A 25907-nucleotide genomic window follows, 5' to 3' on the forward strand; every position below is an offset into this window, starting at 1 on the left:
TGGGTTGGGGGAAGAGGGCCTGCTGGGGATTCCCAGGGGAAAGCAAGCTTCTGCAAAGTGGGGGCAGCAGGAAGTGCAGTGGCTTCCTAGTCGAGAGCCACACTGTTGCCCAAAATGAGGAAGTGTGATCCCCAGTTCAAGGAAAGGGTTTTGAAGCTTGTTGCAACCATGGGAAAGGGTAAGCACAGCTACAGCTTTAAGCTTCAAGAGCAGCAAATTCTTTGAAAATGGAAACAGCAGCTGACATCTCCCCTCCAGGAGCTCCGGGGCACCACTCCAGTGGGCACCATGCTTGGTTTGTGGCGGGGACCGTGTTCTCTGCATGCAGCAGGTGTGGTTTTGGTAAGTGTGGAGCCCGGAAGGCAGGGGAATCACCTGAGCACAAGTGGGTGCTGCTAGGTAGGGGGAAGCCCCCATCCTTCCCAGCTCTCCACTGGGTGATGGCGCCACCTAGTGACTGCTTGGCAGCAGCAAGGAGCTAAGCCCTGGCCACAGGACATCCCATCAGAAGGGCAAACACACCCAGAAGGTGACAGGCCCTGGTTGCCAGCCTAGTTAATGCAGCCACACCTCTTCCAACCCCGTCGCGTTAGTCTTTTGGGGGAAAAAAACAATCACAAGGACATAGCAACGTAGAACCACGCCCGACTGGCTTGTTTTATTGGAGACGCGGAGTTAACAAGGTGAAGACAGGTGGGACCTAAGGTTGGGAAGACACCCTCCCCTCCCCATACATGCCCACTGCCCAAATAAAAAATAACCGACTATGGGAGAGCAGCTGAGACAGCGACTGAGAAGGAAGGGGACACAGAACTCAAGGGCGGCGGAAGAGACCATGCGTGTGCTGGGAGGCCCAGAGGCAGCGGCTGTACGAATAACGTGAGTACAAGTCTCTGATTCTTCCACATAGGTCTGTATAAATATAGAGATAAGTGTTGGCTTTTCCCCTCTCTCCCTTCTGCTCTGTGCTGCTCGCCGCGGTCCCAGCTCCTCTTTCCACACGAGGGTGAAGGGAAGGGGGCAATGAGCAAGTCATCACCGAATAGCGATCAGACCCACATCCATCAGCTTCTGGATCTTCTGTGCTATTACGGGGTTCTTTAAGTGTCTAATAAAGAAAAGGCAAAGTTATTTGAAATGACACTTAACACCTTAAAAAAGTCTTCCGCGCTCTCAGAGCAACACCTAACGGGAGCCCCCTGGAAGGCACCGGCACACGGCGGTTGAGAACTGTCTGGGTCTTCTCTGCTACGCAGCCTGCGCACTGCCAGCCCCACTGCGCACAGCCCACAGGCACGGCCTTCAGTGGAGACCGTTCTCCCAGCAAAGCTGCTCGTTCTGAATGACCCGCCAACACAGCCGCAACTAACACACCCACAAGGCTCTTGCAGCTCCCCACCAAATGCCACTCTCCCCTTTCCTCCAAGCCCCCGCTCCCCTACTCTACTCACTCGCTGAGTGCCTGGGGGTCCTTCTGCATCTGTTCCAGAATGAGCCGCATGGCCGGGTCACTCATTATCTGCTGCACCTCGGGGTCAGCCATGGCACGTCGCTTCACGTCCTCAGGGCTATCGTGCCGGTTGTACTGGGCCATCATGCAGCGCTGGTAGCCCTCGGCCGCCTCCTGCATTGCAGCAAAACCCCCAGGACAGTGAGCAACTCCCTGGCCCAGCAAGTCCAAGATAACAAGATCACTGGGAAGGGTGAGCAACAGGTGCGAGGAAGGACACAAAGACCCAGGGGAGACATGGAGGCAGGAAAAGCTCACTGAAGGCCGAAGCCAGCCCACCTTACAGTTGGAGTCCAGGTCGAGCGCCTTCTGGTAGACATCCATGGATTTCGTGTAGTCCTTCATGGCCTCCAGGGCAGCTGCTTTCCTTGTGTAGCCCTTGACTGGGGGCAGAATCAGAGGCGGGCGTTACCCCAAGTGCAGCTCCAAAGGCTGCTGCTTCCACCTTGTCATCTCAACACCCTTCAGTGCCCGCCGGTGCTGGGTCCTCAGTGTCAGGCCCCCACAGACATACGGGCAGACCAAAACACCTGCCCTCTCCCTCAATCTTTTGGCCAGACTCAAAGGATGTGGGAAGCAGTGGAAAGGCACTTACTGAAGGTCGGCTCTAGCTGGATACATTCCTCGCAGTCCTAGGAAGGAGACAAGAGGGATTAGGCTCATCCCAGATGAGGTACCGTAGGGCACAATGGTCATCAGGTGCAAAGAATCTAACTCTGGGCCTCCCTGGTGGTGCAAGGGATTAAGTCTCAGCACTATGAAGCTATCCACAGCCACTGCAGCACAAGTTCGATCCCTGGCCAGGGAGCTACCCACATGCCACAGCAGACCTCTCCTGGCTCACCCGCTGCTCCCCTCAGTAGATATGCCTGTTCTGCTTTCTAATCTGTCCCTGGTGAATCCTCACTGTCCCCCACCCCACACACACACCCCCATTCTTACACGCATAAATAGATCCTTAAAAAAAATAAGAGATGATTCTGAAATGGCCCCAGGTGGAGTTAGATTCTTCCCTGCCCCCAAACATTTATTTATGGATACAAGAGCTGGGGTGTAGGCCAGAGTTATGGTGGGTGAGAGGATTCATCAGAGACAGAGTGGGGAGCAGAAAAGGCGGGGATCTACTGAAATACACTGCTGAGGGGAGCAGCGGGCGAGACAGGAGAGATCTGCTACGCCATGTGGGTTTCTCCCTGGCCAGGAATCGAACTCATGCTGCAGTGGCTGTGGACAGCTTCATAGTGCTGAGACTTAACCCCTGGCACCACTAGGGAGGCCCTTTTGCCCCCCAGTGCTTCTGCTAATTCTGGTGGCTGGAATTAAGAGTGGACACAGCAGGGGGAGGGCAGAGGACAAGCTAAACACCATCTGGAGGGTCCAATCCACACAAGTTAAGAGCCTGAACTCTTCAAAAGGCTGCTATTCACAAAAAACCCAGAAGGTAAAGAAATTTCTAATTTGAGAAACTAAAGACGACATGAAAGTCAGATGAAATGCATGGACCTTGATATTGACAGCTTTAAAACACGTTTTTTGACAAATGGGAAATCTGAACATAGATATGTAACAGACGGCATAACGGTCTCAGTTTCACTATTATTAGAGACTAAGAATATCGTGATGGGATCAGGAGTCATTTCAGGAGATGAATATTCAAGAACTTAGAGATAAAGGATCAAAATGTAAATACATCATTTCCTTTCACAAATAATTCAGGAAAAATGCACTGATACCTAGTGTTAAAAAGACATGAGAAATAGGGGCCTCCCCTGGTGGCGCAGTGGCTGAACGCTTGGCTGCAAAGCTGCCCGCAGCCTCTATAGCGCCGCCTCGATCCCTGGCCGCCGGTGAGGGTCCCACATGGCGCGCAGACCTCTCCTGCCGCCCGCTGCTCCCCTCAGCAGTGTACTTCGGTCCTTCTGCCTGCTCTGCTCCCTGCTCTGGCTCTGGTGAAGTCTCTCACCCTCCCGCGCTTCTGACTGTACCCAGTGCTTGTATAAATAAATAAATAAATCTTTAAAAAAAAAAAAAGATATGAGAAATAAAAGGAAATACACAGCTTTCTCCGTTTGGTTTGAAATAGTTTCAAAATAGAGAACTACAAGGCAAGGAATGCCTGTACCTTCTGCACACCTGAGCCACATTCCAGTGTATCCATCAAGAAGCTTAAGACCAGAAGCCGGGGCCTCCCCGGTGGCACAGCAGTTGAGCGCTGGGTTGCGAAGCAGCCCACAGCCTCTGCAGCGCCGGTTCGATCCCCGGCTGCTCCCCGGCCACCGGAGGAGGGTCCCACATGGCGCGCAGACCTCTCCTGCCGCCCGCTGCTCCCCTCAGCAGTGTACTTCGTCAATCTGCCTGTTCTACTCTCCACTCTGGCTCTGGTGAATTCTCTCACCCTCCCATGCTTCTGACTGTACCCAGTGCATGCATAAAATAAAAATAAATAAATCTTTTAAAAAAAAAAAAAAAGACCAGAAGCCACCCGTTCCTTCTTTCCTGGGGGCAGGGCTGGGAAGGGCTGTGACAGGGAGCCCCACACAGACCCGGAAGACAGACCCAGTGGCAGCAAACAAAACCCAACAGACTCAGGTTAATGTCTCTGCTAACACTGCGTCACCTTTCCACAGAATGGCCCAGACTGTCTCCTAGAGAACAGTTAAAATACGGCCAACAGGGGCACAGACAGGCTGGTATCCAAGAGAACAGTAGGAGCGATTCCTTCAAGGTTGGGCATCATCATTTTTGATCACATCCTCTAATGCGACTGAGGACAGCAGACCCACTCAGCTGAGCTAAACACTGGGTGAGGAAGGGCAGGTACTGCTACCATGTACAAGAAGCAGATCCCCTAAATTGACACACAAAACCCCTCTCCGGTCCAGCACTGCCCCTGCCATGCAACAGCACCCAAACTAATGGAAACTCGGCACTGAACAGCACCGCATACCTGCGTCTCCAGCAGCATCATCCACCACAACCAAAAGGTACCAACCACCCAATGGCCACCGCCGAAGGAAGAAGGGCACCAACAACTAAGGGAATCCTGCTCGGCGCTACTATTAGTGCCCCTACACAATATGCTAAGTGAAATCAACCAGACACAAGCAGAACAAGGTGGTATGGTTCCACTCACACGAGAACCGAGGACTGATCGATGCACGGATAAAGCAGAATGGTAGGGTTCAGTGGTGGGGGACAGGGAATGAGAGGGAGTTAGTGCTTGAAGTGTGCAGTTTCAGCTCAAGAAGATGGAATGTTCTGGAGATGGACAATGGGGGTGGCTGCACAAAAATACAAATGGACTCAATGCGAACAACCTGGACACTTACGATGTTAAAAACAGGCCTCCCTGGTGGCGCAAGGGGTTAAGCCCAGCACTATGAATCTGTTTGCAGCCTCAGGAGCACGAGTTCTTTCCCCAGCCAGCCAGGGAGCAACCCACATGGCGCAGCAGACCTCTCCTGCCTTGCCAGCTGCTCCTCTCAGCAGTGTACTTCCTTTTATCTGCCTGTTCTGTTCCCCACTCTGTCTCTTGTGAATCCTCTCACCTCCCACACCAGTTCTGATATGCATAAATATTAAACAACAACAACAAAAGAAGGTGAAAGGGTGATGGGCAGGCAATAGGAACCCCAGTCCAGAGTACTTCCAACCACTACTTCCCGCTCTAAAGGCCAGGACCCGGGGCGCATAGGTCCCGTATTTCACAAACCACACGCGTTGCCACCCTGAATCTAAAATGAGATGTCATGTTGAAATCATGAAGAGACACCAGCACTCCCGCTGCTTCATCCATTCCCACCTTAAGCGCCAGCTGAAACTCCAGGAGTTTGGTGTAGCAGGCGGCACGATTGCTGTACAATTTGGCGTCTCTTGGGTTCCGCTTAATGGCTTCTGTATAATGCTTCATGGCCTGGGGATAGTCCCCTAGGTAAGGAAGAGAAAGCCTTTCAAAAAAGCAGAAGGCCACCCTCTCCCACGTGGGAGCTGCTAGCCTGCCATCGGCCGAGGCCCAGACACACAGCTACAACCCTCCCGCCGCAAGTCCATTCTCCAAGCTGCAGGTACCTTTCTGAAAACACTCGTTGCCTTTGTTTTTCTCCTCCAAAGCCAGGTCAGGGTTTATGTAGGCCAGCCGCTCCTGCTCCTTCAGGATTTTCTCTGCCTAAGAAAAAGTGATTCTTGAAATAGTTGTCTAAAACTCTCGTAAACATTAGCCTTCAAATAAGCCCTAATTGGATTGTAATTTTCTTTGTTAAAAAGATTTATCTGGGCCTCCCCGGTGGCGCAGCGGTTGAGTGCTGGGTTGCGAAGCTGCCCGCAGCCTCTGCAGCGCTGGTTCGATCCCCGGCTGCTCCCCGGCCACCGGAGGAGGGTCCCACATGGCGCGCAGACCTCTCCTGCCGCCCGCTGCTCCCCTCAGCAGTGTACTTCGGTCCTTCTGCCTGCTCTGCTCCCCGCTCTGGCTCTGGTGAATTCTCTCACCCTCCCGCGCTTCTGACTGTACCCAGTGCATGTATAAACGAAACAAACGAACAAACAAACAAATAAATAAATAAAACATGCCTCTATAAAAGAACAACAAAAAAAAAAAAAAAAAGATTTATCTACTTATACAAGAACCAGGGTACAGGCCAGATGTACGAGAGGGTGAGCGGATTCACCAGAGACAGAGCGGGGAACAGAACAGGCAGACTGATGAAATACATTGCTGATGGGAGCAGCAGGCGAGACAGGCGAGGTCTGCCGCATCATGTCGGCATCCCTGCAGCCAGCGGGGATCGAACGGGCACTGCAGAGGCTACAGACAGCTTCACAGCACAGTGCTCAACTGCCTGCGCCACAGAGAAGGCCCTGGATTGTAATTCTTTTTTCTTTTCTTTTCTTTTTTTTGAGAAAATCTAGTTAATTTTATTGATGAGTTGGTGAGTGTCTTGTATTATCCAAGGTCACTCAGATAGTTTCCTAATTGTCCAGTACAAATTCCCTTCACTTTTCACCGACTCCAAGTCAAGCAGACTAACTACCCAGAACATGAGCCCCGGGAGCGGCCTGGGGGCGCTGGGCGAGAAAGGGGAGCTGACTCTGGGGCTCAGGCCGGAGGAAGGGAGCCGCGCACGGACCTAGGCCCTCCCGACGTCTCACTGGATTGTAATTTTCAAGGGGAAAATCTGGCAAGATGAATTTTTGTTTTCTACGCCTCATAAAAACAGAGGCGATGGCTACGTGAAGTAACGAGTGGTGCCAAACCCCTTGGTATAGGCAAGCTTATGTGGGCAGGAGGCACGAGTCAGCAGCTGACTGAATGACTGGTCGGAATCTTGACTCATCACTTTCCCTACGGGATTATCACCATGAAGTGACTGGTGGCGTCACATAACATGACCATGTACGTGACTTAAAGTCAAGGTTCATAATTAGATACCGACCGTAGTAAACAATAATTCAACATTAATAACAGAACTACTTTTCTCTCCACCCACCTGCTGGCATTTCTTAAGCACATCTGGGGTTCGGTGCTCAGCCAGGGACTTGTTGTAGAAATGGATGGCATCCTTATACTGTTCTTCTTTGAAGTAGGAGTTGCCAATTCGAGCGTAAGCTCTGACAGAGACGAAAGAGAAAAGAACAGAGCATGGACCAGGTGAGCAGGTAGAAGGAAGGCACCTGCTGCAGAAAGCAGCCCAGACCACAGGGCCGCCAACATCCTGTGCCCGGGCCCTTAGCCGGCAACCCCCCACCCCATGCAGGGAAACCCAAGTCGTGAACATCGAGCCCTCCACGCCACCCGAGGAATCCAGAAGATGGTACATACTTGGCAATCTGGCGATAGTCTTCTCGGTTTTCTCTCCCCACTTCGATGGCCTTCTCACAAAGCTCCCGGCATTTACCATAGTCACCCTTTTCAAAGTACACCGCTGCCAGGAAGAACAGTTAAAAAGGAAGTCAAGCCCACACCCTGCTGAGGGTCCCCTAGGACCACCTACCCCAGTCCTGTCCTGGGCCCCACCTGCTTGATTGGTTATGTAGGTCATGTTGGTGGGGTCCAGGCCTCTGGCTCTGTCGTAATGCTTCAAAGCTGTGTCGAAGTCTTTCTTCTTGTAAGCATCGTTTCCTAGCTCCTTCTCTTTCAGTGCCTAGAAGAGGTTTGGAAGGAGTGAGTACTGAGCAAATCCAACCCAGCAAGAGTGAGAGTCAGGGACTGTCACGGTACTGAATAGCAACGTGCAACCAACGCATCGTAGTCAAGTTCTCCACACCCACAGGCCTCTGCATCACCAACCCGTTCATTTAAATGGTGAGGTACCAGCTGTTAGAGTCTTCAGCACCCTACACATGGCCTGGCCTTTTCCAGTTCAGAGCCACCCTGAACAACTAACACTCAGCACCATTTCAAGGTGCTGAATTTGGCAATAATCTGCTGTTTCCATTCACAAGAAGGGATACAAAAACAATTTGGGCCTGTGGCTCCTGCTGTGGATGAAGTGGTGCTAAGGAGACAACTTTCAATGACGACAAAGCAGTCCAACCAGGAAGCAGAAGCTAAGGACCAAGGCAGATTCTTCTGGATCACAGCAAGGATAAGGCCACTCACTACTTTACTGGTTCATCCTGACCAATAGCTGTGTGCATTAGCAGAATCCTGGGGGCAGGGAGATTAGGGAAGAAGTCTCAGAGATCTCGGTGGTCTGTGACTCCTATGAATCTCACTTGTGAAGCGGACCTTTGAACACAACTTGACTGTTTCAATTAACAGTGAGGTTAGCGCCCACTGAGCACTCAAATTAATCACAAGGCCCACAGCTGTTGCTGTCTGACATACCCGTTTCTGGCTGACCAAGGCTGGTTATAAACACATACTACTTGCAAGAGGGAAAAAAGGGGCAAGACCTGTTTCTTATTTTCTGGAAGATCTTCTTCCATTGGTTCTGGCTTGGTCTCCTTTTTGGGAGGAGGTGGGGGTGGAGGTGTGGCGACTTCTTCCTCCTCATCCATACTGCCCAGGTCCACGCCCAGCAAGACGCTGAGAGTAGTCATGATCCGGGGGTCTTGCAGTTTCCTGTATCAGGGAAGAAAAACGATTCTTCTTTGCCACAGCTGACTTAAATCCTCATTTACTGCTGAAGTGCAGGATGCCATGTATGAGAGCTTCTCACCTAGCAACATTGTTAGAGTCTGCGCTACCCCCGAGTTACCACTGGGGAATGTGCAAATCCTCAAAATTCCAATATGAGGTAACAGAGTCCCTCTTACTTCTTTTTCTTCTTCTTTTTCAAAAATAAGATTTATTTATACAAGAACCTGGGTACAGGGGCCTCCCCAGTGGCGCAGCGGTTGAGCACTGGGCTGCGAAGCTGCTGCAGCCTCTGCAGCACCAGTTCAATCCCTGGCCGCCGAGCAAGGGTCCCTCATGGCACGTAGACCTCTCCTGCCGCGCCCGCTACTCCCCTCAGCAATGTACTTCATCAGTCTGCCTGTTCTTCACCCCGCTCTGGCTCTGTGAATTCTCTCACCCTCCCGCACTTCTGACTGTGCCCAGTGCTTGTATAAATAAATAAATAAATCTTAAAAAAAAAAAAAAAAAAAGAGAGAGAGAAAGAACTGGGGTACAGGTCAGAGGTGTGGGGGGTAAGAGGATTCACCAGAGACAGAGTGGGGAACAGAACAGGCAGAGTGACTGAAATACACTGCTGAGGGGAGCAACGGGCCAGACAGGAGAGGTCTGCCATGCCATGTGGGTTGCTCTGCGGCCGGCGGGGATCTAACCGGCACTGCAGTGGCTGCGGACAGCTTCACAGCGCTGCACTCAACCGCCTACGCCACCGGGGAGGCCCCCTCTCATTTCCTGAGGCCAGCAGAGGTGAGGGTTGTAGGAATGCTTCATCTGAGCTCCACAGCCAGAGGAATTCAAAGTCACAGCAGCAGCACAAGATCTAGGACACACCTTCACAACTGACATTGTTCCCAACCCGGAGTTCCCACTCCACAATAGTAGCAGACACAGCGGGGGCCCCCCGTGCACTTGGAGAGTTGGTGCTAGGTCAGAACAGGAAGAGCAGTGCCCTTTCTGGAAATATCCCTCACTGTTCCGTGGAGAAAAAGCCAAGACAGAAACCCCGCAGTCTGAACCACGGGGTCCCTTGCCACAGGACCGCAGGAAGAAAGTCCAGCGTTTAAGTCCCTCTCTAGAGACAAACCCGCACTGCGTGACTTACGTGCCCAGGTCAGACGGCTTGTTTCGTAGCTGCTCGATCAGCTCCCGGTAGGTTGGGTCAGCAAGCAGCACTTTAGTCCTGGGATCATTCTCCAACTTCTGATACAGATTGGGCATGTTGAAAGGGTTCATGAATTTCCTCTCTGTTCCAAGCAGAGAAAAGCAGAATTTGAGTCACTCAAGTCGCTATGCTCCACAGCCCACACAATGTCAGGGTGTGGAGGGACCCCTCAAAATGAATCCCTTGTAAAAAGTAACAAACGAACAGAATAGATGGTGCTTACCTGCCAACCGGGCCTCCATGTTCTGTAAACCTTCTTTGAGTTGAGGGTTACTGGCTTCATGCTTTAAACCTTCCTCATAGGTTCGCTTGGCTTCCTCAAATCGGTTTAAGAACTCAAGAGCTGCTGCTTTTCTCGAATAGCCCTTAAACCAGCAAAGACAGACAGAAAAGAAAGAACAGCAAAAGGTAAGTCTAGAAAATGAACTCAAAAGAACCTACTTTACATCTCATAAAATGGCTATTCACATGGTGCTCAAATAGAAGATTAAGGCATAATACTGAGACTAAGAATACATAAACTATGTCTTACAATGGACTCCATACAAGATTTGATGAAAATGTAACTTCTCTGAGGAGCAAACTCAAAGAGGGAGGATGAGAGGGCGCATGATGAACTATCAGTCAAGTGGGCAAGGCAATGACATGCAGTTGCGGGGAGTGGTGCTGGTGCCTTAAGTTTTGATCCAATCTCTGTTAGGCCCAGAGTCTCGTCAAAAGGGGAAAGCAGTAACTGAAACAAATGGAAGGGCTTACACCATGCCCCACCAAGGCTCAACGCCGACCTAACTCACCTCAGCCTCTCCCGAAGGTGGAATTTTAAACTAACCAATCTGGAATTTCCTGGCCAGCACTAGCAAGTGCAGCAGTGCCTTGTGACAGGCTACCCTGGCCGTCTGCTAAGGGGAGGTGGCTTTTACTGTGGAATCAGCTCTCTTGTCATATCCTAGCTTCCTCCTGACTATGAAAACCTTGCATTTCGTACACTCCTTGGACTTGCTAGCTGGGATGCTGCCTGGCACATGGATCACTGAGTAAGTACAAGACATTTCTGCAGGTCTGAAGAGCCCCTGCTTACCCACAGCTCACCTTGCCCCAGTCAGGCTTTAAGTCGACGGTCTTGCACCCATCCTCATAAGCCCGCTGGTAGTCCCCCTTCTTGGCATAGGCCGCGGAGCGATTGCTGTAGAGCACATGGTTCTGGGGATCTAACTTAATGGCTTCTGAGTAGCACTTCAGCGCATCGTCAATGTTACCAGCACTCAGGGCCTTATTGCCCTTCTCTTTCAGCTCATTTACCTACGAAGGGAAAAGCCAATAAAGCATCTCTCCACAGTATGCTGCTTCCATCCCAAGATTTTAGGTAACACTCATTCTTCCCTGCAGCTATCAACAAGTGGGTTACTTTAGAGATCCTGAGACAGAAATCACAGCACAATTCACTTGTATTTCCCATACCTCTGGGAACCAGCAGGGACAAAATGAAATGACCAGAAACACGAAGCCTGACTTTGCACTCCACAGGCTCCTACGTGGACTGGCAAGAATTCCAGCCATCAAGGAGATACTTAAAGAGTTCCTTTCATGGAAGAATTCATTTGCCACAGATTTGCAGAGTTCAGATGATAAACTAGTTCCTCCTCACAGGAAGAGGCAACTGGGAGGGCAGTGTGAGTGTGCGCTGATAGGTGGTCTAGCCCCCGGAGGCTTTGGGATGGGTTCCTCAAGAGCATCCACATGCTTGTTTGACCAGAGAAGAATCTATTTCCAGTCACAGGTGTGGTGACTCGTCACAACGTGGTAGGTTATCCTGGGCTGGGCTATAGCAGAGGGTCCTAATGAAAGGGGTTGTCCTAATCAGGATGCCCCACAGAGGAAGGAGACACCTCAAAAGTTGTTTTAAAAATGTGAACCCATTCTGAGAGATCAAGTTGTATCATTCAAGTCACTAAGCCATACTTCCGTTGCCTCTACCATGCCCAGTATACCTACACAAGAAAGAATTCTGGAGAAAGAAAGTATTTTGGAACCCTGAGGCACACCAATGGGGAACACTTCCTCGGTCAAGCATGACAGAGACAGCCTGGAAGAGGGAAGGCTGCACCTTGAACAAGGGAGTAATCTTAGGTGGAGGCCACAGGCAAAAATCCACACTCAACTCTCACTAGTACCAAGAGGAAGCTGACAACAAAATACATTTTCCAAACCGAGTACTGCCCTGTAACAGGCCATGACCTGGACTTTGAGAGGAGTAGAAGGCGCCAGGCGGCAGGGCCTGGCCACCGTAGTTTCCCTATGCGGAGGTATGGGGCCACGTGCAGAAAGCATCGCCATGCAATGTATTTGGAAGGTTACTTATTTTTTGATCTACCACTTTGGACACACTTATCTGTCCACCGTGAATATCTCCTCAAAGCGAAACATGGATCCCAAAGTGGAAAACTGAAAGCAAGAGCTAGAGAAGTGGCAGGTTTATCTGCAGACAGTCGGTTCTCACACCTGGAGCTGAGCGGCGCCAGCCCGTGTGCAAAGCTGTCACCGTCCACACGCAGCCCCAGCTTCCATCAGCCGCCGGTACCCTCTACCTGCACGCACCGCCCGTCAGGCAGCGCGGGTTCAGAAAAGTTTTTTTCGGTATTTTGCTAACATTGCACAACCCCCCCGCCCCCCGTGGCACAGCCAGTCTAATCCCAGACACGCGGTAACGCTCCCGAGGACCAGCCAGGGCTGACCGCCTCTCCATTTCCACGGGACAAGCCTTCTTAATTTGCCAAAGAAGCGCCAAAACTAGCTAAAACGGGCCCCGGCTGTCCCGGAGCGCAGGGGTTCAGCTTGCAGATAGGACCCCAAAAAGAGCTGTTTTCTCTTGCTTCTCTTTACAGCTCGACGATGCGCCCCACGAGCAAACCCCCTCGCAGCCCCTTCCAACCTCCAGGCCCGGCAGGATCCAACCAAGTCGCCGAGCGCGCCCAGAAGCCCCTTCCAGCCCAGCCCCTTCCCCGCAAAGGCGCGCGGGGGCCGACAACGTACTTCTCCCCGCTCCCCCCTCACGTGTCAGGGCGACTCCTGCCCCCCGCGGCGAGGAGCCGGCCTTTCGGGGGCCCCGCCCGCCGCGACGCCGGCATCGCGGGCGCGCAGCCCCTCCGGGACGGACGAGGGGGGCGCGCGGCTGCCGCCCCAGCCCGGGGACGGAAGGACGCGCCGCCCGGCCCGCGCTCGGCGGCGCCTCCCGCCCGACCCCGCGGCCGCGGGCACCGCGTTTCCGCCTTGGCCGCCGCGTCCCGCAGCGACTCCCGGCGCGGCCGCGGCCCGGCCCCCGCGCTCCGCCAAGTTAACTGCGGCCAAGTCCCGGCGGCCTCTCCCGGGCCTCCGAGCTCGCCCCGCCCGGCAGGACCCGTCCCGCCGCGCTCCCGCGCCCCGCGCCCCGCGCCGCCCCCGCCCCCCGCCGGCCGGAGTCGCCCGGAGGCCGCCGGCGCTCGCCGCCCGCAGCCGGACGCAGGCCGAGCCGGCGCCGCCGCCGACCCTCCGCGCCGGGCCCGCGCCGACCGGCGCTCCCGCGGCCGGGCCTCGCTCCCCGCCCCCCGCCCGCCCGCCGCGGCCCTCACGCCCTCGCCTCCGCCGCAGCGCGGCCCGCGCCGCCCGATCGGCCCGCCCCGCCCCTCCGCCCGCGGCCCGGCCTCGCCCGGTCCCCGCGGCCCCGGGCCCCACGCCTCAGCCCGCCCCTCCCCCTCACCTGCTCCATAGCCGGGCCCGGAACCGCGTTGAATCGACTCCGTCCTCTCCGCGTTCCCAACCGCACGCGCCGCCTTCTGGAACCTACTAGAAGCTACCGGGACCCCGGGATCCCGCCCCTTCCTCGCCTGCTCACTGGTCGCCCTCCTCTAGGGGGCTCCCTGTACTTCCCCACTATTGGCTTGAAGCCTAGCCCATCATCTCTGCTTCCCTCTCATTGGGCAGTGCCGCGTAATCCCGCAGCCCTGCCTCCTCCGCGCCTCAGGATTGGGCTCTCCCCCTCAAGCCCCGCCCAGCCCAGGCCCTACTATTGGAAGGGCGGGGCAAACTTCTGAGATAGTAATTGGTCTTGTGGTCTGTCCATCGTAGCCGCGCTGGCCGCGCCCATTGGTCCTGTTCTTTCTGGAAATTTCCACCTCTCCCATTGGGCTGAAGGAGTCCCGGACGGAACCGCCTTCAGATTGAAGAACATTTCGATTGGGTGAGCGCTGCCAACACTTCGCGCTGATAGGTTTAAACGGCTGCCCTTCAGCGGGCTGGGGGATTCCGCCCGGCGGTGCTTTGTGGGAACCCGAGGCCCGAGTCATCCCCAACCGCGGCGGCTCCGCCGGGCCGGCTACCGCCAGCGCCAGGGCCCTTCATTGACCCTCCGGCCCTTCGCGGGGGCTCGGGGCTCCCAGATGGAGGGGGGACGGCCCCGCGGGCTCGGGCGCGCTCCCCGGCGCGTCCCCGCCGCCCGCTGTCGCGCGGTGGGTGCCGGAGGGGCCGCGCGCGGGGACGGCGCCGGGTCCGGGCGGGAGGGCGCGGGGTCTCGCCCGGCCGCGGGGACGCGCCCCCTCCCCGAGCCCCCGGGTAGAGGCTCGGCCACTGGCGCCGTGGGGGCCCCTGCCCGCGCCGCGGCGAGCTAGCGCGGGGCCCGTTATTCCGGGGACCCCCACCCGGCGCCCGACCACCCTCTGGCGAGCGGCGGGCTGGACGGCCCTGGCCCCGCGCGAGGGCGGAGGCCGGCCGGCTCCTGGGGGGGCGCGGGGCGCCGCCGCGGGAGAGGAGCCTGCGGGGTGACAGCGCCGGGTTCCCGTCTGCACCCGTCCGTGTGCGGCTCCCCAACAAAGGCGCCCTTCACGAGTTCGAGGACTCCGGGGGGCGCCTTGGCCCTGCGGGACCCTTCCCTCCGCTCGCGGGCTAACAGCACCCCCCCTAGGGTTCGGGGAGCCCGCTCCATGCCAGTGACTCGTCCCCGGCCCCCCTCCCGCGGTCTGGACCCCGCAAGCCAAGCCCCTGCCAAAGCGCGTGCTCGGCAACCCCGTCCCTGGCGGGAAGCGCAGGCGGCTTCAGGCGCCTCGGCGTGGGTCTGGTGGGCGGGCCTACTTTCCCGCCTTTTCTTCGCTGTCCTTCACCTTCAGCACCAAACTCCAGCCCCAGGGACATCTGGGCTGGTCCCTGCTCCCTGGGCTTGCCGGGACCCCCCTGTGGCTCACGGCCAACCCGTCCTCTAGGCTGCCGCGCTGTGCGGGGTCCTTGGCAACCCGCTCCCCAGCCCCTGATTAGTGTCTCCGCTTCTTTCACAGCAGGGGGGCAGCCCTTGCCCCACCCCAAGTTTAAGCATCAGCGGCACATCTGGTGTGGCCCACCAGGCGCCTGGTGTCTGTCTCCCTGGCAGGCGGGTCGCTACCCCATCAGGTTCCCGAGGCCCTGTGTGTATGTTGGGGACACAGAAAAGTGCAGGGAGCTTGACAGATCAGTTCCCTTAGCACTGCGGCTCAGGGAGACTAAGGGCCGTAACAGGATAGCTGCTTCAGGGCAGAGGGGAAAAACCGGGTTCAAGGAGCACTGGGGGTGTGGTACTGTCAAAGGGGGTGCAGGCAAACCTCAGAGGGAAGCTAGAAGAGCGAGGGAGTGTTCATGGAAAATCTGGAGAAGAGCCTGGCAGTCGAGGAACAGCAAAGGCCCCTGGCATGGCCCAAGTGGCTACAGCAGGGTGACAGGACGCCGGCCGGGCTGGGAGAGGGACCTTTGGAACCTGCTGGCATCAGGATCCCTCTGGCTCCCACATGTGAAGAGAGTGAGGGCGAAAGTAAGGAGCCCTCCGTAGTCCAGGAGGAGCATGCGGGTGCCAGGGCCAGGGTGACTGCAGAGGAGGGATGAGAAGAGCATTCCAGGTACATGTTGGAGAAGTTGATGGCTGGACGCAGAGCAGGAAGGAAGGAGCTGACTCAGGCTTTGGCCTCTGTCCACCTGTTGAATTTAAATCTGGCCACTGGGCCTTCTGCCGCTGTCTCCACGCCGCCGGACCTTGCCAGTCCCTCTGCTCTTCCCGTCTCCGGTAGCCTTTGAGACCTTCCAGCATCTTGCCCGCCGCCTCTCCCAGCTTTCCTGCTCCTCCCTCTGCGTGACCTGGCCTTCTCTCCCACTCACCTTTTTTTTTTAGAGTGATTTATTTATGCATACAAGAACTGGGGTACAGGCCAGAGTTGTGGGGGTGAGAGGATTCACCAGAGACAGTGGGGATCAGAACAGGCAGACTGACTGAAATACGGTGCTGAGGGGAGCAGCGGGCGAGTCAGGAGGTCTGCTGCGCCATGTGGGTAGCTCCCTGGCCAGGGATCGAACTCCAGCTGCAGTGGCTGCAGACAGCTTCATAGGTTGCGTCTTAACCCCTTGCACCACCAGAGAGGCCTCCCATTCACCTTTTTATCCTACTTTGTGCTCTGGTACCGGGGCTCAGCAGCGAGCATGGAGGCCCACAGACACCTCTGCATCCCTGGATCTTTTCTAGTGGGAGAGACTTGACACTCAAACTCCTCAATTGTGTGACTTCAAGCAACCTCCTCTAACATCTCTGCTTGGGTCCTTTCCATTTTAAAATGGGCCTTCCTCAGGTCTCTGGCACCCAAAAAGGAGTGGCAGACGGGTCCTGTACCCACTGCGTGCCGCTTTGTGTGATTCATGTTGCTATTTCAGTGCCGCTGCTCTCAAGTGGGGAACCAGAGGACAAGGCTGTTTGGCATCACCTCATTCTTAGACCATCACTCATGCAACCAAGGCGAGACCGGAAGAGGTCAGCGTTGGGGACCGGATTCTTTGCAGAGCAAACGCCCAATTTCAAAGTTCTCCCCGTATCAGGAGAAAAACAAAAAGCAGCTGGAGTCAAGGACGCTCAGCACGGGAGTGAGTGGGCCAGGGGCGGGTGGCAGCCCAGGACGCTGGAAGTTCTGTTTTTATGGGAACAGTCACTGTCGGCGTGGGAATTTAGACCATCTGAGTTTCCTTCCTCAGGTGAGAATGAAGTCCCGTTTTAAAGTTCTGAGAGATTCCGATAGGATGTTTTCATTCCTCACTTGCCTGAGTGGGTCAGACTCACAGCTATCTTGCGGCGAATCTGAATCCTGACCAGCGGGGGAAGCGTGGGGGGTAATAAAATGCCGTTAAGTTCTGTTTAATTCAGTGAACTTGAACAGAGAGCCGGGCACTGTGCCAGATGCTTCAAGGAATGAAACGATGGTAATTATTACCTGATTATTATTCATCAGAGCGCCCTAGAGCCCAGTCCGGGGCCTTGCTAACCACGCCCCCTCCCAGGGTGAGCGAAGCTAGTCTCGTGGCTATAAATACCAGTGGAGCAACACCCCCATATCTATCCTCAGCCCTCATCACCTTACCCAGATCCAGACTTGTCTGCCCACGTGCCTCCGTGATGCCTCCACTGGGATGGCTGGTGGGCTTTTCAGCATGCTCCAATCCGAGCTCCTGAGCTGGCCCTCCTCAACTTCCCTCTCATGAGCGTCCTCACCTTGGATCGCTTCAGGCTGAAAATTTGGAGGCATCTTCTCTCCTTAAACACCTGGCATCCAGTCCACCAGCAAATACCACTGCAGGGGAACAAAATTCTACCATCCTAAAATATGTCTCTGGCATATGGATTATTTCATGGGGCTCTGAAAGCTGGGGGGAGGTATTTACGTGCTGTAAGGGGCAGGAGGACACGGGGCAGGTTTTCTGTGATTCTATGCAGACAAGGTAAAGGAGGGGGGAGCCCTGGAGCCCTCAGTGGCTTTTCAGGCTTTTATTGGGATTTACCAGGTACACGGCTGGCAAGGGGTGCCAGAGGGCTGGGAGGCTGGCAGGTCTTCACTCTGGGTTCTCTGGTGGTCTCTGCTGCTCTGCTCCTCTCATGGTTCTGCTCGGCTTCTTCGTTCTGCTTCCCTCGGCTTCTCTGCTCCTGCTGGTGTCCCCGTGACGTCGCCCTTATAAGCCCAGCCTTAGCCCAGGTGAATCCCATTTACATATGCCCACACCGTGCTCCAGGTGGCCGCCGTCAGGCATGCATTTGAGACCACAAGGTTCTGTCATCTATCCTAATGGCGGGAGCGCAGAAAAGCCTGATACTCTTTACCTTACACTACACGTGCATAAACAAAAATCATCTGCAAAGGTGTTTCCTTGGCTGAACCTGTAAGACCAAATCTCTTCCACTCTCGCTGTAATGGCGGGAATGACGCAGGGCAGGTTCTCTATGATCCGAGCAGGCGGGGTAAAGGAGAAGAGAGTCCTGGAGGCCTCGGTGGCTTTTCAGGCTTTTACTGGGATTTACCAGGCACACGGCTGGCAGGGGTGCTGGGGGGCCGGGAGGCTGGCAGGCCTCCCAGCCCCCAGCAAGTCTTCACTCTTTCTGGGCTCTCCGGCCTTCTCTGGTGGTTCTGTTCTTCCGTTCGTTCTTGTTCTGCTTCTGCTGGCGTCCCCGAGACGCCGCCCTTAAAAGCCCAGTCTTAGCCCAGGTGAATCCCATCTACCTACGCCCACACCCTACTCCAGGTGCCCGCCATCAGGCATGCACTCCCAGCCCCCCAGCCAACACCCCTGCCTGCCATATGTCTGGTGAACCCCAATAAAAGACCTGCAAAACCACTGCAGACTCTGACTCCTCCTTTACCTGGTCTGCATGGGATCAGAAAACCTGCACTGTGTCCAGTCCTGCCTCTACAGTCAGTTTTTACCCGGGAGGTATATGTTATTGTTAAACCCTTTTGGTTTTTTCCTTTTGTCAATCTGTTTGATGTTAATCTGACAGCCTAGAAAATCAAGAAGGGCAAGGGAATCTTTTCCTCTCTTCCCCCCTCCCCAATGTGCTGTCAGAGATGGAATAACACATTGCCTTGTCAACCTAGAAATTCAGGAGCCGAGTAATAAAGGCAGGGCACGCCTTTGTAGAAATCAACAAGTGACAATTTGGGTACATGGAGCCCAAGGAGGGGGAAAGAGGAAGATGAGGCAGTGGGTAAAGGAAAGAGTTGAGTAGTCGTAATAAGCTTACTTCAACTATTCTTGGTTATACATCAGTGGTTACTGATTCTCTAGAACAGATGAAAGGGAACTTATTTTATCCTCAAACTACAGGTTCATAGTCATCAGTTTTTTCAGAATTATTTGTTTGATGGGTTCTTAAAACAATTGCTTCAGGTCCAGGCCAAAGGTCTTTGACCCAGTTCAAGTCAGACAGGTGATGGAATGTCCAGGAATGGCTCCCCGCCTCCTTTTAAAAAATGGCTTTAGGACCTCCCTGGTGGCACAAGGGGTTAAAAAGCAACCTATGAAACTGTCCACAGCCTCTGCAGCATGAGTTTGATGCCCCTCCAGGGAGCAACCCACATGGTGTGGGAGACCTCTCCTGACTCACCCGCTGCTCCCCTCAGCAGTGTATTTCAGTCAATCTGTCCTGTTCCCCTCTCTGGCCCTGGTAAATCCTCTCACCACCACCCCAACACCTCTGGCCTGTACCCCAGTTCTTTTATGCATAAATAAATAAATCTTTTAAAAAATTGGTTTCACAGTTGTCCACTTCATGGCTGACACCTCTTGCTCCTGAACTTCCACCGTGGAAGAGATCTTGTGACTTCTGACAAAAAGCTTACAGAGGTAAACATTTTCTTTTTAACCAAACCAGCTTCCTGGATCTCCATCCGTGGGATCTGGTCACAGGGAGAAATGATGGGATTTTTCCACCTTTCTATATTATAAAATTGGCAGGAAGAATTTTAGTGGAACTAGTTCTGGGGTAGAATAACTCTTGATTTTGAGTATTCTTGGTTTTTTTTTTTTTTTTAGATCTATCTATCTATCTATCTATCTATCTATCTATCTATCTATCTATCTATTTATACAAGCGCTGGGTACAGTCAGAAGCGCGGGAGGGTGAGAGAATTCACCAGAGCCAGAGCGGGGAGCAGAGCAGGCAGAAGGACCGAAGTACACTGCTGAGGGGAGCAGCGGGCGGCAGGAGAGGTCTGCGCGCCATGTGGGACCCTCCTCCGGTGGCCAGGGAGCAGCCGGGGATCGAACCGGCGCTGCAGAGGCTGCTGGCAGTTTCACAACCCAGCGCTCAACAGCTGTGCCACCGGGGAGGCCTCATTCTTGGGTTTTTAAGGGTTTTGTCCTTAATTTCCCTCACAGAGAAGGTCTTTGTTTTTCTGATTTTTGTGCTATGTGTTGCTTGTCTTAAAGAGGGAGCACCAGGGGCCTCCCTGGTGGCGCAGAGGTTAAAGATACAGTGCTATCAGGCTACCCCAGCCAACGCAGCATGAGTTCAATCCCCAGCCAGGGAGCTGACCCACATGACGCAGCAGACCTCCCCTGTCTTGCCCACTGCTCCCCTCAGCAGTGCATTTCAGTGCCTGTTCTGCTCCCCACTCTGTCTCTGGTGAATCCTCTCACCCTCCACATCTCTGGCCTGCATCCCAGCTCTTGTATGCATAAATAAACAAATCTTTAAAAAAAAAAGCACAAATCTGGTGGGCACAGGTCAGGTGTCGAAAATTATTTAGATGCTTGCTACCTCAAGAAGGCACCAGTGATAGGACAAGTGGGTCACTGAATGGGTTCGACTGGCACTAAGCCATCTACCAACATGAAGGAAATTTCTGTGTCGTGAGGTACACCATAAAATAACAACGTAATCCCAGCCCTGTGGCATGTCCCACATAGGTAGTCTGACTCCAAGAGGCCGAAGGCTGTTCGCATGTATGTCAGAGGAAAAAAGAAACTCAGATGAATTTTTTTCCTTTTGTTTTATGCATGAAGAGCTTGGCTCTGTGACCTCTTTGGTCTCCACCATTTGGAAGGAGCATTTATGGGAATGTCCTCTGGCAGCTGGTCAAAAATTGACTGGGCTTTCCCAGGCAGTTAAGGCTGTGGCGGGGCAGGTGCTGGTGCTGGACCTCCACGGGGAGGCATCCCCTGGGCCGCCTGGTGGCTGAAAGGTATTGGTTATAGGCTGCAAGTGCATTAGCATTTCTGGCAATTTCTACACAAACCAGGTCAAGTCCCTGGCCTTCCTCCACCAGCAGATGAACGCTAAAACCATGGCTGGTCTGTCAGCTGGGCGTGGTTAACTGTCTTGGGAGCTTGTTTTCACAGAAGCGATGGGGTGTGGCGCTGCTCCTGTGAGTCATGCGGGCTGTATGTGCAGTCATTGATCAGAAACTAAACTTCAAGTTGGCCAGAAGCAAGAGTCCATTGACATGGAACCAAGAAGACAAGAAAAGGGCCCGGCTGGACCGCCGACAGAAAGGAAGGGGTCTGTCCACCAGGAAGACCCAGTCATCTGAAAGATCTCCCCTCTCTTGGACAGATGAACTATGCGATAAACTGTAGCCAAGTCTCCATTGCTTTGCCCTCAGCTTGTAGCCTGCAAAATATAACTCCTCTGTTCTCAGCCCCAATCCCCCGAGATCAGGATAAACTCCTTCTCTCCCCTGGGTGGGAAGGCAGATTTGAGCTTTGGCTCCTATCTTCTTGCCAGGCAACTCCAAAATTAAACCCTTTGCTCTCAAAATGCCTGTGTCATAAAATTACTTCTTTGTGTATCAGGGAGCCGTCTTGTTGGCTCAGCATCAACCAACCCATCCTATGACCCCAACGCTGCTGAACCCCCGGCTGCATCTTTTGTTGGACCAAGTGTTGTAGAGCAACCCCGATACAAAACGGGGTGCCTGACTGTGGGTCCTCACCCGCGCGCTTAAAAGGACTTATCCATGCTCTACTGCAGGCACACGTGAAAGGTTAATAAAAGGTTTATTTACAACGGAAAGGGAAATGAGGAAATGTACAGCTCTGGGAGAAAAGTGGGAGACAACGTTTTAAATGCGTCCTACCCGATCCGCCGATCAGGAATCCCAAAATGGCGCTCTCAGAGTTGGCCGCCAGCCAGGAGCGGTGAAGCCAGGAGGCGAGCGATCGCGAGCCAGAGAGCGAGCAAGGCCCACGTGTTTGGTTTTTATATCCAACCTGGCTGCCCAACTCCACCCTCAGGTCCCAGCCACCCTCCCCTTGGTGGTGATGGGATTTGTCTTTCCCAATGTCCTGATGGCTTTAGTCTGGAGTGGGGGTGGAGTCCACAAAGCCTGTATGAGATTATCTCAGGACATCCTTTCCCCCTAACACAAGCAAGCAAGGCCTGCTGCCCCACAAGCCAGGGAAGGCCAGGCCACCCCAGAAAGCCTCAAAGGATTTTCCTGCCCTATGACATGAACCAGCAGATGGTGGCTCCTGCTACCCTCAAGGTTGTGTTTCCGCAGCCGATGCAGAACTAGGCCTTCCCAGGGCACTGGGCTCATGAAGTTGCCTAGTCAGTCACCCTGGAGGAGAAGGAGGAGGCCCAGGTCAGTTACTAGAAGGAAAACCAGCTAACAAGTCCACAGACACAGGCCAAAAAGAACATGGAAAAGAAAAAGGACAAGTTCACAGAGGGCTTCAACACGCAGGGACTCCTGGTCCCAGCCCAGTAAAATTCAGTTAATACCCCCCACTCCCACAACTTCGGGAGCAAAACTTTCAACCCCCAGATAGTTCCCTTTGCATAAGAATGATTTCACAGGACAGGCTCTGAAAGCTGGGTGGAGGCTGCTGTGTTATAAAAGGTATTTATGTGTATAAAAGAAAGTCTTTCTAAGAGTCTCTCCCTCCCGCTCCAGGACAAATGAATCCTAACAGAGAAGACAGCAAGTTAAATCTGCACGCTAGACATACCCTTGTTTACTGTGCTTTGCCAGGTAACTTCCCATTAACTGACCTTCCCTCCCTGTCCTTCATCTTTAGCTGAAGTTATTTCAGGAGGTGACTGTTTACTCTTGGAGGGTCCCTTAGCTCAGCTGGGAGTCTCCTGGGGCCTGCTCTGGTGTGAAATCTCTGTTCTGTCACAGGAAGACCCGCAGCAGTGGTCTCACCTCACTGTGCTCAGCCAGACAACATGGTGAATCTGTCTCTCTGGGTGGCTTTGTAGCCTGGAAATATGTGGAAGTGGGTGTAGGGGAGAAGGAATCTGCCACCCGGAAATGTCTTTATGTGAAGCCTAGTTTCTTGGGAGGGGCTCTGACAGCTATGTGGAGGTTGCTTTTGAAAAAGACATTTACATGTAAACCTCTCTCTGTAAAGACCTACTTTTTTTTTATTTATTCATGCAAGAACTGGTGTGTAGGCCAGAGGTGCAGGGGGTGAGAGGATTCACCAGAGACAGAGTGGGGAGCAGAACAGGCAGATCTACTGAGATACACTGCTGAGGGGAGCAGTGGGCAAAACAGCAGAGGTCTGCTGCGCCATGTGGGTAGCTCCCTGGCCGGGGATTGAACTCATGCTGCAGTGGCTGCAGTGGCTACACTGGCTACAGTGGCTGGAGATAGCTTGATGCTGCTGAGATTTTAACCCCTGCACCACCAGAGAGGCCCTGTAAAGACCTACTCTTATCTCCCCTTGAAAAGGCAGAACTTAAATCTGGATACCTTTGTTTGTTGTGTCTTCCTCAGTAAACTCCTTACCTGACCTCCTTCTTTTCCTCCTCCCCACCCCCCTTGCCTTTGTCATGTGAGATGGCAGCTGAAGCCTGGTGGCCAGGAACCAAGTCCTCTGGGTCTCTTCCCTGTATACAGGCGGAATACAAGTTATTTTATTTTTTTTTTTTAATAGAGGCATGTTTTATTTATTTATTTATTTATTTTATTTTATTTTTTTTTGTTTATACATGCACTGGGTACAGTCAGAAGCGCGGGAGGGTGAGAGAATTCACCAGAGCCAGAGCGGGGAGCAGAACAGGCAGAAGGACCGAAGTCCACTGCTGAGGGGAGCAGCGGGCGGCAGGAGAGGTCTGCGCGCCATGTGGGACCCTCCTCCGGTGGCCGGGGAGCAGCCGGGGATCGAACCGGCGCCGCAGAGGCCGCGGGCAGCTTCGCAACCCAGCGCTCAACCGCTGCGCCACCGGGGAGGCCCCAATACAAGTTATTATGAAACTTTTTAACTTTTTTCTCTTATCACTTTGTCTGGTGCTTGTCAATTTGCCAGCCTAGAAGAACCGGGAGGTATGCTCAGGATGAGTTCCTTTGCACTCTGACACTGACAAAGCAAACCTAGTATGTTGTTATCAGTTTAGCAATAAGTTTTGTAATCACTGTGCTAATAGCTGTGTCTTCACTCAGGTTTTAAAATACTTGAGTCAATTTGCTCTATTTGATTTGTGATTTTCATGAGCGGCCCTGTTGCCAGGCTGCTGCAAAGATGGCTGTAATAGGCCCCCCACCCCTGGGTGCCTGTCCTGTGCCACGGGATTTGTCTGCTCTTCTCACTTTGAGGTGGAATTGACTTCTCCACTCCCTTGAATCCGGTTGGCCTTGAGACATGGCACTGAAAGGCAGGACCACGTAAATTCTGTGCAACAGAATGTAGTGGTAGCCATGGAGGGAATTCCGGTCAGGCCTCGAGGCATCCTCTTAGAGCAGGGCCTAGAGATCATCATGCCGTGAAGATGCCCAGTCAAGCCTGTTGGAGGATGAGAGGCTGTGTGGAACAGACCCAGGGGCCCTGCCGAGGGCCAGCACGGAGTGGCAGTGGCGTGAAGCACGTGAAGGAGATGATCCCGGAGCCGCCTTTGGGTTGTGAGCCCCTGCAGCCATCGAGTGACCCAGGTCAGACCAGCAGACAAACTTCCAGCTCACCTCAGCCCCCACTGTGAGCTCAGCTCTGGCTGTCATTTTCAGCCAGTTTTCAGTGGTTTTATTACACGTCAATAGATAACTAAACAGTGTGAATGAATCTAAGTTCATAAATAGTGTTGGAATATTGGGAACGAATTTACTGTGTTTTGAATTTTAATAGTATGTAAGAGTGGCTTAATTGATTGGGGGGAAAAAAATGTTTCACTGGGGCAGAATAAGGTGGGTTTGGAGGTGGAGGGTGAGGGTTGGGCCTATTCTATGTGAAGGGAAGAAAAATACATGTTTGCGTGAACTCTTTTTTTTTTTTTTTAAAGATTTATTTATTTATTTATACAAGCCCTGGGTACAGTCAGAAACGCAGGAGGTTGAGAGAACTCACCAGAGCCAGAGTGGGGAATAGAACAGGCAGACCTATGAAATACACTGCTGAGGGGAGTAGCGGGCATGGCAGGAGAGGTCTGCGGTTTGTGTGAATCTCTTCTGCTGAGAGTTTAAGGTGCTTGAGAGGGCCAGCTCTTTTGACTTTAAAATGTAGTTTAAAATCTATTAGCGGGCCTCTCCAGTGGCGCAGGGGTTGAGCGCCGGGTTGCGAAGCTGCCGGAGGCTGCCTCTGCAGCATCGGTTCGGATCCCCGGCTGCTCCCCGGCCACCGGTGAGGGTCCCACATGGCGCGCAGACCTCTCCTGCCGCCCGCTGCTCCCCTCAGCAGTGTACTTCGGTCCTTCTGCCTGCTCTGCTCCCCGCTCTGGCTCTGGTGGATTCTCTCAGCCTCCCGTGCTTGACTGTACCCAGTGCTTGTATAAATAAATAAATAAATAAATCTTTAAAAAAAAAAAAAAACTCCAAAAAAAATCTTAAAAAAAAATAAAATAAAATCTATTAGGGAATTTAATTACCTAAGTTTGTAATTGGCATTCATTTTCATAATCTGTTGAACCTGTGAGTTAATTAAATATTCATCACAGAATAAGTGAAAGTAATTGTTCTTATTTTTATCCCAAAATGAGTGGATTTAGAAAGAGAAAACAAGATTTGCAAGTTGCACTTGGTTGTTTAAGAAAAACGAAGCCTTTAAAAAAAGTATAAGTTTAATAACTACGGTATTAATTGAAACACAGCAGCAATCGCTGGCTTTTCTCTGCACAAGTCCCTTCTCCAACATTAAAAATCAGCAGCCCCACTGGCAGATCCAGGCCTGGCCCTCCCCACACCTTTGGTATCTGTCCAAAATTTACCTTTTCCAAAGGTACATGTGGAGACTCTGTGAAGAGTCCCCGTGGCCCAGTGGGAGTCATGTCCCTGCTCTAATGATCCCCAAGACCCCAAGCATGGAGGGTTGCGAGTTGCCGTTTTCCCTGTCCCCGACTGCCCTGTTGAGAACGAGCTGGTTCTCAACAATGAGAAGCAGGAGGT

General features: G+C 53.4%; 1 protein-coding gene and 1 long non-coding RNA gene across 3 annotated transcripts; one reads left to right on the plus strand and one right to left on the minus strand.

Annotated features, from left to right (window-relative positions):
• Positions 1-636: 636 nt before the first annotated feature.
• On the minus strand, positions 637-13630 carry STIP1 (stress induced phosphoprotein 1). The gene is made up of 14 exons (XM_037517675.2): positions 13520-13630; positions 10876-11085; positions 10010-10151; positions 9727-9868; positions 8402-8570; positions 7521-7647; positions 7326-7428; positions 6994-7114; positions 5579-5675; positions 5313-5437; positions 2106-2142; positions 1790-1893; positions 1452-1624; positions 637-1108 (listed from the first exon to the last, which is right to left on the minus strand). The coding sequence occupies exons 1-14, from the start codon at positions 13526-13528 to the stop codon at positions 1036-1038; spliced, it is 1632 nt and encodes a 543-aa protein (XP_037373572.1). The 5' UTR covers positions 13529-13630; the 3' UTR covers positions 637-1035.
• A 247-nt stretch (positions 13631-13877) lies between these two features.
• LOC119250035 (uncharacterized) lies at positions 13878-21344 on the plus strand. 2 transcript variants are annotated; one of them, XR_008552603.1, is made up of 3 exons: positions 13878-13999; positions 19347-19431; positions 20929-21344. It is a non-coding gene; the product is annotated as an uncharacterized LOC119250035 (long non-coding RNA). The 2 variants fall into 2 exon arrangements; XR_005126222.2 differs by lacking the exon at positions 13878-13999 and adding an exon at positions 14596-16794.
• The last annotated feature ends 4563 nt before the right edge of the window (positions 21345-25907 follow it).

This window comes from Talpa occidentalis, unplaced genomic scaffold (assembly GCF_014898055.3).
Source record: "Talpa occidentalis isolate TD23 unplaced genomic scaffold, MPIMG_talOcc4v2.1 talOcc4.17, whole genome shotgun sequence".
NCBI classification, from domain to species: domain Eukaryota; kingdom Metazoa; phylum Chordata; class Mammalia; order Eulipotyphla; family Talpidae; genus Talpa; species Talpa occidentalis.